This window comes from Notothenia rossii, assembly GCF_949606895.1.
Source record: "Notothenia rossii genome assembly, chromosome: 5".
Classification (NCBI taxonomy): Eukaryota; Metazoa; Chordata; class Actinopteri; order Perciformes; family Nototheniidae; genus Notothenia; species Notothenia rossii.
The window spans coordinates 67,289,920-67,305,584 of record NC_136903.1 but is presented as its reverse complement, the minus strand read 5'-3'; the positions used below and the strand labels follow the sequence as shown (position 1 = coordinate 67,305,584).

Genomic DNA, 15,665 nt, shown 5'->3' with positions numbered 1-15,665 from the left:
GAATTAGCCACTGTCCAGGTTTGTTTTCAATTCACTGGAGTTGTGGGATACATGTTGTATGGATGTAGATATAAATGATATATACAGCATACCTGTATCAAATATCAGTAGTATGAATTTATTTTATTTTTTAATTCAGAAACGTTCATTACTCTTCCTTGATACTGTACCTGGTCTTATGGTAAAGCGTAGTGTGTTCCTTTCAGTTCTGTGGGAGTGTGTGTGTACATGTGCACTTGTAACTGCTGGGGGCGGGGGTGGGAGGGGGCTACGTGTAAATAAATCAAATACAGTTAGTGTGGAGGTGTTTTTTTTGTGTCAGTGTAAGTTAAATATTCTAAAATTTAAAAAAAGACATGTATTATTCTCTATTGTGTTTCATGGTACATAAAAAAAGAGGAAAAAGTAGTTTTATCTTACATTTCAAATGCTTATATCTATGGCTTCTGGCGATACCCGTTCCATTTTATAGATTTGTCAGCACAAAATGCAATAAACCAATACCATTTTATTACAGCAATTGTGTCTTGAGTTTTTAATCATTCTTTTACAATGAAATTGTTACAAATAGAAAAAAAACCACTATGTGCAAAACTATAAAACACATCATGGTTGGAAAAGAACAAAGGAATCCATCAAAACAAACTGATACACATGCCTCAGTTTAACTCACATTTAAGAAGACTCAATAATTATCTTCTGACTAATAATAAAAAAACAGAACATTAGCTAATCCCGCCAAGTTGTCTAAATCAACTGAACACAAAATTCCTAATAATAAAAAAGAAGAAGATTAAAAGCTTTAACAAAACACTCAACAGTACGATCTACCTTAGGCGGTTATTTCACTGCACAGAGAGTTAGTGGGGGGTCTGAGGGGTCACAGGGAGAGGGGAGTATGTTATTCACTACGGACATCAGTAATGTCGGGGGTACATGGACATCGGGGGGGCTTGGCCCATGCCAGGGGACGACCTTGGGGGCGGCTGCTGAGGGGCGGAGCTGCCCACCAGGTGGTTGAGAGACGGTCCGCTCTGAATGAGGGTGTCCAGAGCCTTCTGTACGCTCGGGCTGTCAAAATTAATACCTGAGGCAGAGGTGGGGGGTCTTTGGCCACCCTGGGGGACCTGCATGCGGCCCTGCAGGGCGCCGTAACCCTGGGCTGAAGGGAGGCCGGGCATGGGTGGACGCGTTGGATTCATGGAGGGGGGAGGGCCGAGCGAGCCGTAGGGCTTGGGCTGGGGGACGGGGGGGGGCTGGCTGGCTGTCAGCCCACTGTTGAACAGGCTGAGGATCTTGGCCTGCAGCTCCTGCTGGTGGCTGCTGTTGGGGGCAGCGCTGGAAGCAGCCGATAGGCCGAGGTGGCTGGACTGTGGGGGGTTGTGGGTGGAGTGTGGTGGGGGGGGCAGTCCTGCGGCTGAGGAGGGGACGTCATGGTGGGCTGAGGCTGGAGCTGCAGCTAGAAGGGGAGAAGAGCAGTTAGAGTTCTCTGCTCTGCAAACTGGAACATTCAACACATTGAGCTCTTGAACCAAGATGAGTGGAACAATAGCAAAGGGTACTTTGTGCTACACTAGTTCCATCAGCACAGGCTGAGCCCTAGGCTACACTGCGGTTGCAATTTTGACAACATCCTCCGAGGGCCGCACAAATTATTGAACTCAACCTCTGCTTAAAAAAAACTAAAATCACAGCCAATTCATTTGGCCTTTCTTTCATGCTGTGCAAAGAAAAAGCAACCTCTTAATCCAGATATCTTACCATGACTCGTGCATGCATGTGCACTGTGTGGCATGACCACCAAAACAGAAAGATATGGACACAAGATGTGTGCAAATGTATTTAGTATCCATGTGAACATGATTTAAGTGGGGGGGACCTAACCTCCTCTAGGGGGGTCGGGGGGCATGCTCCCCCGGGAAGATTTTTTTTTAAATATTGAAGTTAAAAGCATCAATTTGGTGCACTTTGAGAGCAACATGAGGAGATCTATGGATACATCTTTCAACACCCATTTGAAACAGAACTGTAAGCAGATTTTTCTTTTTGGATATTTTACAAATCACTCCCCTTTTAAACTCTATTCGTGTTATTTTAACAACTTTTTTGTTACTGTCATATAGTATTTTATACCTTTTTTTCATTTAGTCTCTAATGTCTCATTAATAACTATCATGATCATATCAAGGTGTGCCTTAACCTCACTGAGCTGAGGTTATTTGAGCCTCTCAGGAGAGAGCTCTCTTCCACCTGGTTGTAGAAAAGCTCTTTAAATTCGTTAGCATAGCTAGCTAACCAGATGCTAATAACAACAGATCGCCACTGTGCTTACAACTAAAGCCAGCCTCGCAAACACTGCGGCATGTGTACGGCTCCTTATGGGTACTGCAATATTTGAAGAGCTGGAGCGGCGTTCCGATGCTCTCCGTTACTCTCCGTTACTCCTTTCAGACGAGACATAACCACGTGAAGACACGTTACGCTCGTGTTGTGTTCCATGAACCTGTCCTTTGCCAGGAAAAACAGGCACTCGCTTGTTTAATTATTTTGCGATCTACATTTCTTCTTTTTTGAAGTGAGAAGTTGTCCGTCAGTCGGACGGACTAACGGACGGACTGACTGATCTAATCTATATAAAAGCATTTATTTTAAATTGTGTAGCAATCAGTTTATAATTTTGGCAGCACTGTTGAGCATTTTGAAAATGTATTTTCATGCCTCTGTGCAAAGCTTAGTCTTTCTATCTTTATAGCCAGAGGTGTAAAGTAACCAAGTTCATAAACTCAAGTACTATACTTGGGTAAAATGTTGAGATACTTGTACTTTATTTAAGTATTTCAATGTTTTGCTACTTTGTTATTTTACTCCTCTACAGTTCAGAGGTAAATGGTATTTAATACCTTTAGTTACTTCACAGATGTGGATGAATGATGTGAAATCTAATCAAGTGTTAAATCAGACTTTAGTTCCACCTGGTGTAAATTCACTGCAGTATACAAAGTCATTCAAACTAGCTGCACCTTTACCAGCTTTGAGAACACTTTCATGATCAATCATTATAAAACATATCATATCTATTATTCTGAAATGGACCAATCTGCACAATGACTACTTTTACTGTCGCTACTTTCACTATATTTTGATGAGAATACTTTTCTACTTTTACTTGAGGAACATTTTGAAAGCAGGACTTTTACTGTAACAGAGTATTCCTACACTCTGGGACTTTTACTCTAGTACAAGATCTGAATACTTCTACTTTTTCTCTAGTACAATATCTATATACCTAAATGACCTTCGATCTATATTCGACCTCTGTTTATAGCCTATGAAAGCAGGCAAGCATGAGAGCTGCAGCAGAGTTCAGCCGACAGGCAGGAAGACTTGAGTTTGCGCTTCATATATTAAAATATAACACCATGCGCGTCTTAGGGTTGCAAAATTCCGGGAATTTTCAAAGAGGGAAACTTTCCACGGGAATTTATGGGAATTTTCAAAATTGAAGGTTGGCTCTTCATAGGGAACTTAAATATAGTTGGGGAAAGTATATTTTAGCATAATCTTGACTAAAACAAACAGATGCCATTCAAGTACACTTGAATATCCATGCCATAGCACACTGCTTACTGCATGGCTATTGAGACCACACAAAGGTTCGCAACAGGCTCACAAATGGGAGAGTGGAAAAACTGGTTGGCATTCAGGAAAACCTAAGGCTCTCTGAGCCTGACACAGAGCCGTCCTTAACAAGGCTGGACAGTGACACTGAAGAGGAAGAGTGTGATGCTGATGAGGCCCAGGAAGAGCCCATTGACTGAAAGGCTTTAGCAAAAATGCAGATGATTGCTTGAAGGAAGATTTGCATTTTGAATGGGACTTTGTGGGGATCTTTGGATGGGGGGTTTTCGTTCTTCAATGAAACAAATAATTGTTCAATAAAATAATTAAAACTTGTTCTGTTCTACTTTTTTTTTTAAATGTTGAAATGTCATGTTTTTTTGTTTAATTTTGCATCGAATATTTCCAAAATTCCCCAGCTTGACCTCCCATGGAAACTTTCCGGAAACTTTCCGCCCCTTTGCAACCCTAGTCATGATGGCACATAACAGCTTGCGACCGCAGATTATTTCGGCGATTAGATGAAATGTAAATTATATTTGACGCAACTTTAGTTACATTTCTATGACTTTTCCAAAACTTTGGGAAAAATATTGTTTTCCATAACTTTTCCAGGGCCTTGAATTTGCATTTTGAATTTCCATGACTTTTCCAGGTTTTCAATGACCGTACGAATCCTGGAGCCAGCAAGGACAGGATTAATGATTACAGCCACCAAGTTTCTTGTCCGGCGAAAATGATTTTGTCTTACCTGCAAGAGGGTCTGCAGTGCTTCGCAGCAGCCGTCCTCTTTTGTCGTTCAGGTAGGCGATGAGACTGTCCAATTCCTCTGGGGTGACAAATCTACCACACAGAGAAATACAGTTATTCAAAGTGTGGGAGCTTTTTAAGAAACAATGCATGCAAAACATGGAAATTGAAAATAAAAGGTATCACAGAGAGTGACATTAATGTTACCTTCTCAACTTCTCTGGTCTTAAAATATTAATATAATATTAACATACCTGTTCTCAGACAGCAGTGTGATGGAGGTGAGCACAGAGACGGGATGGCCCTCTCTGTCCGGCTCCCTGAGTAACACATCGTCCGCCATCTTGGCAGCCTTTCTGGCAATCTCCTCGCGTTCTTTTTCGCGGTTTTCAACTTTGTAGGTGTCATAATTGTGGGAAACCAGCATCATGGCGTCCTGCATTGGCATGTTTCGATGCTCTACGGAAATAATACGATTTAAAGAAAGAGGAATGTTAGCATGTAAAAACAGAAGATGCACGCTTTGGTGACCAACCAGCAGAATCAGGTTTATTGCCAAGTAGGTTTACACATACGCGGAATGTTGTGTATCATAATGCATACATAAAGAGTAAGAGACATTAAGTTTTAAAATAAGTAGAACTGTTATTAAAAAAATATATATATATTTTCTTCTTTTTTTTGCCAAAAGGAAATACCATAAGAACATGACAAGTTACTGAAAACAAATGTAAAGAGGGAGAAGTGTTCAGTTCCAAAGAGGTGGATACTGTGGGCTTGCGTTACCTTGCGGTGTGCCGAACAGGATGTTGACAGTGCAGGAGCGGTGCACCTGGTGCTGCTGGGTAATGATGATGGCAAAGGGAGTGCGAGCTCGGCCGACATCCTCCAGGGCTTGTGTTAGCGACACTTCCGTGTTGAGGAAGATCAGATCCACCACCATGCCCACATCACGGATTTTCCTCCCGACCGTCTCCGCATACTCCCGACAATAGATTTTCAAGCAAAAACACACAAAGAAACACACAGGAACGATATGAAATAAAAACATGCCATGTACTGGTCGAACAGAGATATTTATATTATGCTACGAATAACCCTGCACTTCTGGTTAGATGCTTATTCCGTTTATTTCATTGTCCTAGTGCTTGTACTCTGTGCAAAGACAATAAAGTTGAGTCCAATCTTATCTAATGTAGAGACGTTTCTGATCTATGATTTCTTGTAAAGAGCGGAGGGTGGACATACTTTTGCGCCTTGTTGACGACAATCACGGAGCAGTCGACCGGGCGGTCTGTGTCGTATCGTCGCTGGAGTTCTTCGTAGTACTGTCGATACAATTCATTACGCCGACGCTCTTCTGGTCTCGCACGATCATCTACCGCTGCGGCTGTAGAGTCAGAACATTTTTCAGAAGGTTGAATAACAATTATAGAAGGACTTCAAAAACATGCCAAGAAAGCCTTGTTTTAATACTGCAGTTGTTCAAAAAATGTTTACTATGAAATGGACAGAAAGCTGCATAGTATTTAAAATCCTATTGTTGTAGGTTTGTCTGTTTGGTAATGAAGCTGCATCCTCACATCTTGACAACTGAGCTACTAAGAAAACTCCATTCAAAATGATACCCATAACCGGGGGGGCACATAACTTTTTTGACCTGGTTCTCAAAGGAGCACCTGGAGATGTTGCTTGCTGCTCATCCTTAAAATGAAATAAACCGTAACTTTTGAGGGGGACTTTATTTGCATGACACACGGCACTGAACACACCGGCAGAGGTGAACACAATACAACATTAGCACGACCAGTAATCCTACAAGCTGTCATCACTACCCTCCTGACTGTTCTCCTCACTGTTCTCCTCACTGTCAGACATAGTAGCTGCTGATGTAGGCCTACTACTTTCTCTCTGGTTGAGTCTGCGATTAGCTGCTTGCATCCACAAGCCAACAGCTGGTTTTGGGTGGAAAGTCTCTGTTGTCATCTTAGACAAGTGGATGTAATCAAATAAGTATGTGAACATAACCAATAACTTACCATAGCCAATAACAAATGAATGTAACTTATTTTATTTGTGTTGTTCATTCATATCTTATAGTTAACATTTATTTATGCATTTTTTTGTATCTCCAGTTTTAAAAGGATATTTTTGGTTACTGTCCTATAGTATACATTGGAATGATTTCAAACCTGTTTATCACAATAATTATAAAGGAGTGCCTTGAAAATATGTGTTTACATAAATTGTGACCAAACCGTTTGAACTTAGACTAAATTGAACTATCTAAACACTCAAGAGTCCTTTACCTCACTGAGCTGTAGTTATCGGCCTCTCAGTCTGACTGGAGAGGACTCTCCCTTCAAATTATTGTAGACACATCTTCTCCCAGATCTGGCGCCCTAGGCAAACATCTATAAAGCCAGTGCTACGGGCCGGCCCAGAGTTCATATGCAACTCGGAAATATCTCTCTCTCTCTCTTCTTTCTCCTCTGTCCTCTCTTTTCTCTCTTCTCTCTCTTCTTTCTCTCAATGTTGGTACGCAAATGCGCCTTGTTTCAAATGACCCGGTGCTCTTTTTTTGGCGAAGGTGCACCTGCCCACCAGTTATGTGCAGCCCATAACCACAAACAGTAATTAATCAATAATATTTGGAAAGTACACCGTCGTACACACCCTCTGACTCACGGCGCCCGTTCCAGGGATCTCTGAACGGCTCCCTGAAGGGTTCTTCCTTCCTCCGGTAAAACTCTTCTGCACCGCTGCCACTGCGGTAGAGTCGGTCATATTCTTCCCTGCTGCATGGGGACATTTCAAGGTCAGACAAAGATGCAAAAGGTGGATTTCAAATGAATGCAGGGCTCGACATTATAATTGGCCCACTGGCCCGGAAGCACTATTTAGACACCCCGGGCCAGCATAACGTACTTTCCACTTGCCCGCTCGGGCCACTAAAAATATTGCTTTAAAAAAAAAGAATTGTCCTGGGGTATTGGTATTTTGACTAGCAATTTAGTTAAATTGTTTCGTTTATTAACGCTACAATATAGCGTTTTGTGAGTCGGTTGTCGTTGTAGGGTGAAAAGCAAACAGCTGTTTGCTGCGGAGCGGAGCGCGAGCAGGCTCCCGTGAGCGGGAGCGCGCTCCTTCACTACAGACTATCGCGCCACCTAACCATTCGCCATTAATGTTTTTAATACCAGCGGTAACCGGCCAAGCGCCGGGCAAAAAACAATCTTCAAATAAAAGAAAGTCACCGGAGGAGTTAAAGGAGAGTGACAGGGAGTATGAGAAGAAGAGGGAGAGAACGTTTCAGCCAGCTTGATCGATGGAGTTGGCTTCTCGTGCAGTGACGCGTCCTAAACCCCTTTTATAATCTATCGACTAGATTTATGATTCGAAAATTATAAAAGTAGGGTAGACATGTGGAGATTATCCGGCTGAACAAAACGTGCATTTATCAAACAGGTTTGTTTTCCACAGACGTTATTTCCAGCTATTTTCCAAAACCCTGTGGAGAAATCCCATTGCTTTTTGTCGAGGGAACCAGCAGCTTACTTCCTGGTTTAGGACACGTCACTGCACCTCTCAATATGATGCCAATATAAACAAGGTCTTCTGTCGGCTCTATACATCAATGCCGACCTATGCTGACAAGTAAGTGAAGAGTAGAGAATATAAAAGGTATTGGCTATAGGGAAACAAATGTCCCAGCAGTTTAGGATAATGAAGGTTCTAATCTAATCTATTACATAGTCATTACATTTCTAACTCCTAATGACAGGAAGGCAGAAAGCGCATTATACTAATAATAATAATACTCATAATATTAGCTGAGATTTTTTAACAATGACCACAATATCATTATTTTAATAAACCAAATATGAACAATTGAGGAAATGAGGAAGAACTGATGATTCAAATGTTGTAGTACAAGTAGTAATGTAGTTAGTGCATAAATTACTATTGCAACAAATGTGTTCATTTTCTTCATTATAAGTCGATTTTTTTTTGGGACGAATGCTCCGGGCCAGTGGTTACAATGGTGGGGCCAGTGATAACACAATTCCACCGGCCCGGAGGAATGGGCTCAGTGTCAGTAGTCACCTGTACGCAGGATCACGAGGGTCCTTGTCTCTGCTCTCTGAGGTACGGTACCGGTAATCATGGTCACGAGAGTGGCCCCTTCCTGGTTCCCTTCCTGGTTCTCTTCCTGGTTCCCTTCCTGGTTCCCTTCCTGGTTCCCTTCCTGGTTCCCTTCCTGGTTCCCTTCCTGGGTCCCTCACTTCACGGCTATCCCGAGCATCTCGTCCTTCTCGGCTGTCCCGAGTATCTCGTCCGTCACGACTTTCCCGAGGCTCACGCGCATAAACAGGTGAGCGTGACCGAGGCCGGGGCTCTTTGCCGTCTCCGTAGCTGCTGTACGGGGCCCTGAGAGAAAAGTTTGCAATTAGTAAAAGGCCGGTTCGAGTTTGGGTTGCCTATGAAATACTGCAATGGGTTACTTCTGCCCACGACTGGTGCAGAAAAGCCTATAGTTGGTATTGTTTCATCGCAAACGGAACTAACAAATTCAATCCAGGAGGTGGGTCCGATAAATGTCCTTTCAACAATGATTTTTGAAAATGTCCATCGATCCTTGCACGCAACAAAACCGAGACGACGACCGCTTGAGTTTCATTGACCATAAGTCCAGCTTTGAAAGTGGTTTAACAACAAGGCAAATTATTTTGCGCTTTAGCACAATTTGCTTGAGATGGTTTGTGTTTTGCTCTCCAGTGAAACACATTCCCATGCTGCAAATACTGTGTAAGAAATGTGAATGAAAAAGCATGTGCTTGAAATGTCTTTAGAAAGTACAAGTAATTAATCTCAGCTTTATTCTCGATTGCGTGGAACAATCCGGTCTAAACTCTTTTTGGAAGCAAACAGTAGAAAATGACAGCTGAGGCTTTGTTAGAGTTTCTACAAGCATGAAAGGACCTAGGTGTATCCAAGTGGGCATGGTAAGTGCAGTTTGAACTTTTCATGTTAAGAAAAAGGTACATGATGCCTAGTCTTCCGTTCTATTTAGGGTTGGACCAGTATTTACTATGCTCTTCCACAATTATTTGCTCTAAATTAAGCAAAATCCTCTATTTTTTTTCCCCTTCTTCCAACATTTAGTTGTGTCACAATATGAACGTTTACTCATTTAGCTTGAGATATAGCTATATGGCATGTCAAAAGTAAAACGTATTCACAATGCATCCGCATCTTAATAAATAACCATTAAAACACATCACTTGCCCTGGACTGTGATCTTATGGGTGTAAATGGTGTAAATGCACATTCCTACAATATAATCTCCCTTACATACATTTTAATGTTTTAATTGCTTAATCTATTCTGGATGTGTCCCAGGCAAACATGGACCTGTGTCAAAGGTCCGGGGCAGGGTGAAACTATCATCTTGAAAGTTGTATATTTTAGGTCTAAGATGAAAAACACTACTAACCCCCTCAAAGAACACAAATGTTGAAAAGCGTTGAATCTTTGAGACAGACACTTTTTTGAAATTACATTCAGATGATAAAACTGGAGGTAAACGACAGTTGAGGAACACGTTTAACGCCTTTGTTGTTGTTTTTTTTTTTAAGGTGATGGTAGATCTTCACACCCATTTCGCGTTACTTTACCTTCGTGGAGGGCTCTGCTGGGATTGAGGTTTAGGTTGCCGTCGCTCCACTGCCATATTTACATCTGAAAATAAATCAATCCAAACGTTGAACATAACAGTGACATGTTTATCAGCTTCTGTTTTTACGCAGAACGGAGTGGCCGCGTCACTACTTCCACGATCCAAATAAAAATGAGCTCCAACATCCAAGTTGGAAAGTCCAAACTGAACGCGACAAAATGCAGCAAATGAAGTTGCCAAATCCGTCAAATTGAATTGTAGGATGAACAAGAAATGAAGTGATCATTAAACTACTTCAAGTACTGTTCAAAAGAACGATTAACACTAGCCAATCTTAAATGCGGAAATTACAGGGCTGTACAGAATAGTTTGACGCTTAATTACGTTGAATTTCCAATTCTAAAAGATTCAAATAATGCGCTGCTTTCTCTTTTTGCATGGCTACTTTTTCTGTTTAAAGCTAGAATTCTTTCAGTTTATTTCTTTATTATAAATAATCAAATATTTGTAGAATTTTATTCCAGAGTTTGATTGTTTCTGACTCGTTTAATCAACACATTTCCAATTGCTCCAAAGCGTTGTAAAGCCTGAGAGTTCATTAAGACCCATGAGTGTCAATTTTGAAATTGGACTAGTCCTGTTGTCCACAATTGGCATATGAATTCTTCAGTGTTGGCCAAAAATGTGTTTATACGGCTCAAGGTGACTATTGTCCACCAATAATCAAAACCAGTTAATCCTTCAGTCCAAGTGGACGTTTGTGCTAAATTTGAATACATTTCTTCTAAGTATTGTGTTAACGAGAATGGGTTGGACAACCTCGAAAACATTGACTTTAACAAAGACTTGGTACAGCCTTAGTACATTTGATTTTCTACTTGAAATGTTACCTTCAGAAAACAAATGAACATAAGCGAGACCTTTACATGTTGAAGAAAATTCACAAGAGATTTGTCAAAGATCAAGGCTTTGCCAGAATGTAATAATGCACTTGTTTATTTGCTTTGTAATTCAATAATATAACATGTCTACAAATAAAAAAGAGGTAGAAAAATCAGCTAGGCTGAATCTTCATTTTTGTTGAGTTGTAAGTCAAATGATACAACCTAAACTCTGTCAGATGTGGGTTATCAGGCACTAGTTTGATCACCGGGCATGCAGCTTATTAAAATACATATAAATTAACTATTTGTAATTGTTAAAACAGAAAATGTGCTACTTCTTTGCTGGCAAGGGAAGTACACTGAAAATATAATGCCCAATCAAGATTTTAACAGTCAGAACAGAAGAAAAAAACAACCTTCCAATAAATGTGTTTGTTTGCCTTACACCTATTCTCTTTGGCAGAAAATCACACCCACTGCAGTAAAGGCTTACCTATTTTATAACCTTTATACAGTCGACCCTTTTGAGCCGCCTTTGCAGCTTCGGCTTCCTCAACCCGTTCAAATTGTACAAATCCGAACCCGCGAAACATGGACACGCCTGGAAGAGGAACATTTTAAGTTGTACAGTCTTAAGATCATTTTGAAAAACATAACTATCCATTAATCTAATTGAAAAAATAGTAGCAGTAGGGATATCATTATGAATTTCACAGGTTTGCCTATCATGAAAAACACGACTCATGATGCGTAATGTTAATAGATTTGATTAAAATTATTATCATGAATTAAACCTATTGATTGTATTGTGTTTTACTAACCGATTACTTTCCCATATGTGCTGAACAGTTCTTCCAAATCCTTCTTTTCCATGTCGGAGGTCGGCAAATTCCCAACAAAAATCCGTCTCTCCAAATCTCTAGGGTCATTACTGCTGCAGGAGCGCGAAAAACTTCCTGGGGATGCGCTGCGGCTTCTTCTGCGAGACATGGCTCAATCCAAAAGGGTTTGCTGGTTTCTTCTTGCGTGCCAAATGCTTGAAAGGGTTTGATGGTTCAATAATAAAGCTTCTTTAAATTGTCGTCCACAATCCTGAAACATGTCAGTGAATTAAGAGAAAAGATCAAATTCCTTGGAGGGATGAAAAGTTTTAGCAGAGCAAAAAGTGGCAGACCAAAATCACAAAGTTCAGACAACGTAAATGCAGTGGCAAATAAATGTTCAACTGTTGAAAATACCTAAATTGAAACAAGTTGATTAAAAAACGCAAATCATTTTTGACAGAAGAAGATTTAACGCTGCACTGAACCGTAATGCATTAGAGCAATTGACTTGGTGGAATATCAGAGTACGATTAATGCGGTTTATATAAAGCGCAAATGTAAATCCATGACGCAAATTCGGAGATGCAATGGACATCCTTCCAAATGATACCTCATGGAGGGATGGGAAAGATGTTGTCTGGCTTTATACAGCTTAAGATGCAAGGCAATGTGTTGAGAAACAAAGCCAATCAAGCCAGAAATTATTTTCATGATACAAGACATTTGTCCCAGGGGTAGGCGGTATATTGTGGCAATCCAGTGGAGACTTTTTCATCGTATATATTGGCAACATCTTTTGTTGAAGTAAAGAAACTCTTTTCTTCTTTTTTTTTTTATCGTAGAATGCGTCCGCAAGCTAAACCAGATAGCATCCGATTCCTTTTAATGCTAAAATAAGCCGAAAACGGTTTGAACTCAATGCTGAAAACACATTTCACAGAAGGCAACACCAAGCCACAAACCCTAACGCAACATTTAATTGCAGTTAAAAAGAGAAAGTGCAAGAAAATGGCACAGATACCCATGGAGAGTCAAGGCAACGTTATATTGTGACATTTTTAAATGTTTCACGATTTAAGTTTAGGGTCCCATTGCGTATCTCAACGTTGTCTGTCCTTTAAATTGTTTAGCAGTGGAGCTGGTTTCAGTTAATGTCTGTATGGTTTCACTAATTCGCAATACAGACTCCCCACAAATAGCAACGCACCATTTGTTTAAATCATTCTCTTTGCTCCAAATGTTGAAAATATCTCGAGGAAAATTGCATTGAGGAAATAAAATCAAAATCATGGGTTTATGATCAACTTGTCAATGTCAAAACATTTTTTTTCTTCTATAGGTTGAAGAAACCAATGATTAAAAAAGTTTTCAAGGTAAAATGAAGTCTTTACACAGCCAACATGGCCCAATGTAACAGGATTTCAGAAAAACACAGATTTCAAAATAATACATGAAAGTGAAAGCATTTAGTGTTCATTTAAAAGGTGGGGTAGATAAGTTTGAGAAACCGGCTCGAGATACACTTTGTTATATTCCATGGAATGCCGATAGCAATGAATATCTTAAGTGCTTTGACAAAAAAAAAAAATCATAAAAAAATGTTATCTTTGGAAGCCCAATACTGGATGGCCTACCTGCCTGTCAGCCTTCCATCTGTGCACAAACTTATCTCGTGCCCTCATTGGTCATGTGCGCGTTCGTGTGTGTTGGAGGAGGGGCTCTGTAAGGAAGTGGCAGTTTTACTCCGGCTGTGTATATTCAAATTGTAGCGCACTCGAGCTGGTTTCTCCAAAAGTACCTACCCCACCTTTAATGTATGGTTGGAGGAATTTTAAGTAATGCTTTTTAGGAAGCAGCCCTTTACATACATTAACTTCAACGATGCCCTGGATTCTGTGTCGACACAATTCAAAAACAGGAACCGTCTGAGGAAGGGAAAAAAGAAAAAAAAAATCTATAACTTGTCTTGTCGTTAGTTTGTATTCATAATATAACTCTAAACAATGCAATTTCTCTTTGCATTCAAGGTTTATTGTTAAAACATTAATTCCAAATGTATTACCTAAATTGTATATCAATCTATTCATCTATCCATTTGCTCTCTTTGAAAGACCTCAGGTAATTAAATAATATGCAAGTGTATCAACACAGAACTGATATACTTTCTCATTATCCAATGCCGTTATCAGTAAGTTACATACTGACCACTTGTGATATTATTTAAACAGTTGGTATGAGAGATGCGGGGTTGGAACTTTCTGCAGGAAATGAATGATTATTCTGCAAAGTAATGCAAACTGTAACTTTATTTCTGGATATCTGGTTATTAAAATCGTTGAACCGTCCATTTTGACCTCCTTACTGCAAGTACTAGTTGTACTGTTTCCAACGATAGGCATGACTACCTGTACAACATCGCTCGCGCAGCAAATGGCGTGCCACGCGCTACGGCATCGGGTTGTGTGTGAACAAATAATAATATTTAGCGAGCTGTGTTCTCTGTTGTTTTGTTTTTTAATATCAGATTCACATGCACGTATGCATTTCCATACTTTTGTTTGTTAATGGTTAACATATATTGTGACGATATAGCTACACGTAGCTAAGTTAGCGGTTAGCGAGCTATTTAGTGTTAGCTGTCGTTAGCATACAGGTTAGCGGCTAGCCTTGCAGTTACACAGCCAACTGCACGGAGTCAGGATTTCCATTTGTATGTCGTTGTATTACTAACAAAACAGCGACTATTCACTCACCTTCAACGGGGATCGTATCTATTTTTACTGCCTCTCAGCGCCGGACAGATACTGGTCGAGGCGATATCGCTAGCTTAAGTCACAAAGCCGCTTCTTCTTCTTCTGCTGCTACTTTACGGTAGTTTGATCTTCTTCTTCTTCTTCTTTCGTGTTTATTGGCGGTTGACAAACCAACTTGTAGGTGCATTACCGCCACCAACTGGACTGGAGTGTGGACGAGAGACTAAGCAGAAAACAAGAATAAAAAAAACAAAACAAAGAACCAAAACTCTAGATTATTTGAAATGTATCAATTTCTCTTAGAAATTTAATAATCTCACAATATATATTGCCTGATGTTTTCCCTAACAGTCCTGACTCCTGATAGCGACAAGTCATGGAATTTTGCTTTCTTCGGTGTCTGGAAAAGCACATTTCTCTGAGTACTATATTTCCTGCAAAGCAGTAAAACATGCTCAACAGTTTCTGGCTGGCTACAGTGTATACACTTTCCGGTTGGATGCGTTCCTATTATACTTAATGTATGATTGAGACCTGTATGACCTATTCTCATCTGAGAAATGACATTTTCCTCCCTTCTTTTAAACCCCACCTTCCTTCCATCCCCCACATACCTTTGAATGTTATAAAGATTTCTTCCTGTATCACTAAGGTCCCAATGATCTTGCCATGTTGTTTGTGCATATTTCTGTATGAATGTTTTAACCTCCGCTTTACTGAGTGGAACTTCTATGTCCATACTTGAGTGTTTGTTTGGCCAGAATATCCACCTGTTCATTACCCACCACACCAAAATGAGCAGGAAGATTTTCTTCTTCTGCGGCCACAAATACTTTTGACAAAGACATCGCCCCATGCTGGTTACTTGGGTAAAATGTGCTTTTGTTGAACCGTTGAATTGTAGCTTGTTATACAGTAATTCCGATTCACAGTAGAAATCTAAAGTGATCTATAGATCATTAGGTAATAATGACCTAAAACAATAATGATGATTAATACATACACATGTATATGTCCCTATTGCTTCAAATGCTGTGTGTGTTTGTTCCAATTCAAAACAGCATCACCTGTGTTTGTTGTTATTCTGCTAGAAAATCATTTTGTACTGTGACGCCTGGGCCATGGGCATGAAAATAGCAAATTGGCTAATTCTGGT

General features: G+C 40.3%; 1 protein-coding gene across 9 annotated transcripts; it reads right to left on the bottom strand.

The window, feature by feature from the left end:
* Positions 1 to 520: 520 nt before the first annotated feature.
* Positions 521 to 14,663, bottom strand: ncoa5 (nuclear receptor coactivator 5). 9 transcript variants are annotated; one of them, XM_079682080.1, is made up of 12 exons: positions 14,510 to 14,663; positions 13,625 to 13,681; positions 11,754 to 12,024; positions 11,426 to 11,533; positions 10,047 to 10,110; positions 8,476 to 8,799; positions 7,045 to 7,163; positions 5,617 to 5,758; positions 5,155 to 5,357; positions 4,623 to 4,827; positions 4,370 to 4,461; positions 521 to 1,459 (listed from the first exon to the last, which is right to left on the bottom strand). In XM_079682080.1, the coding sequence occupies exons 3-12, from the start codon at positions 11,920 to 11,922 to the stop codon at positions 918 to 920; spliced, it is 1,968 nt and encodes a 655-aa protein (XP_079538206.1). In that variant the 5' UTR covers positions 11,923 to 12,024; positions 13,625 to 13,681; positions 14,510 to 14,663; the 3' UTR covers positions 521 to 917. The 9 variants fall into 9 exon arrangements, with proteins under 9 accessions (XP_079538206.1, XP_079538204.1, XP_079538209.1 ...); XM_079682078.1 differs by having other exon boundaries at positions 7,045 to 7,166; positions 14,510 to 14,662; XM_079682083.1 differs by lacking the exon at positions 8,476 to 8,799 and having other exon boundaries at positions 7,045 to 7,166.
* Between the last annotated feature and the right edge of the window lie 1,002 nt (positions 14,664 to 15,665).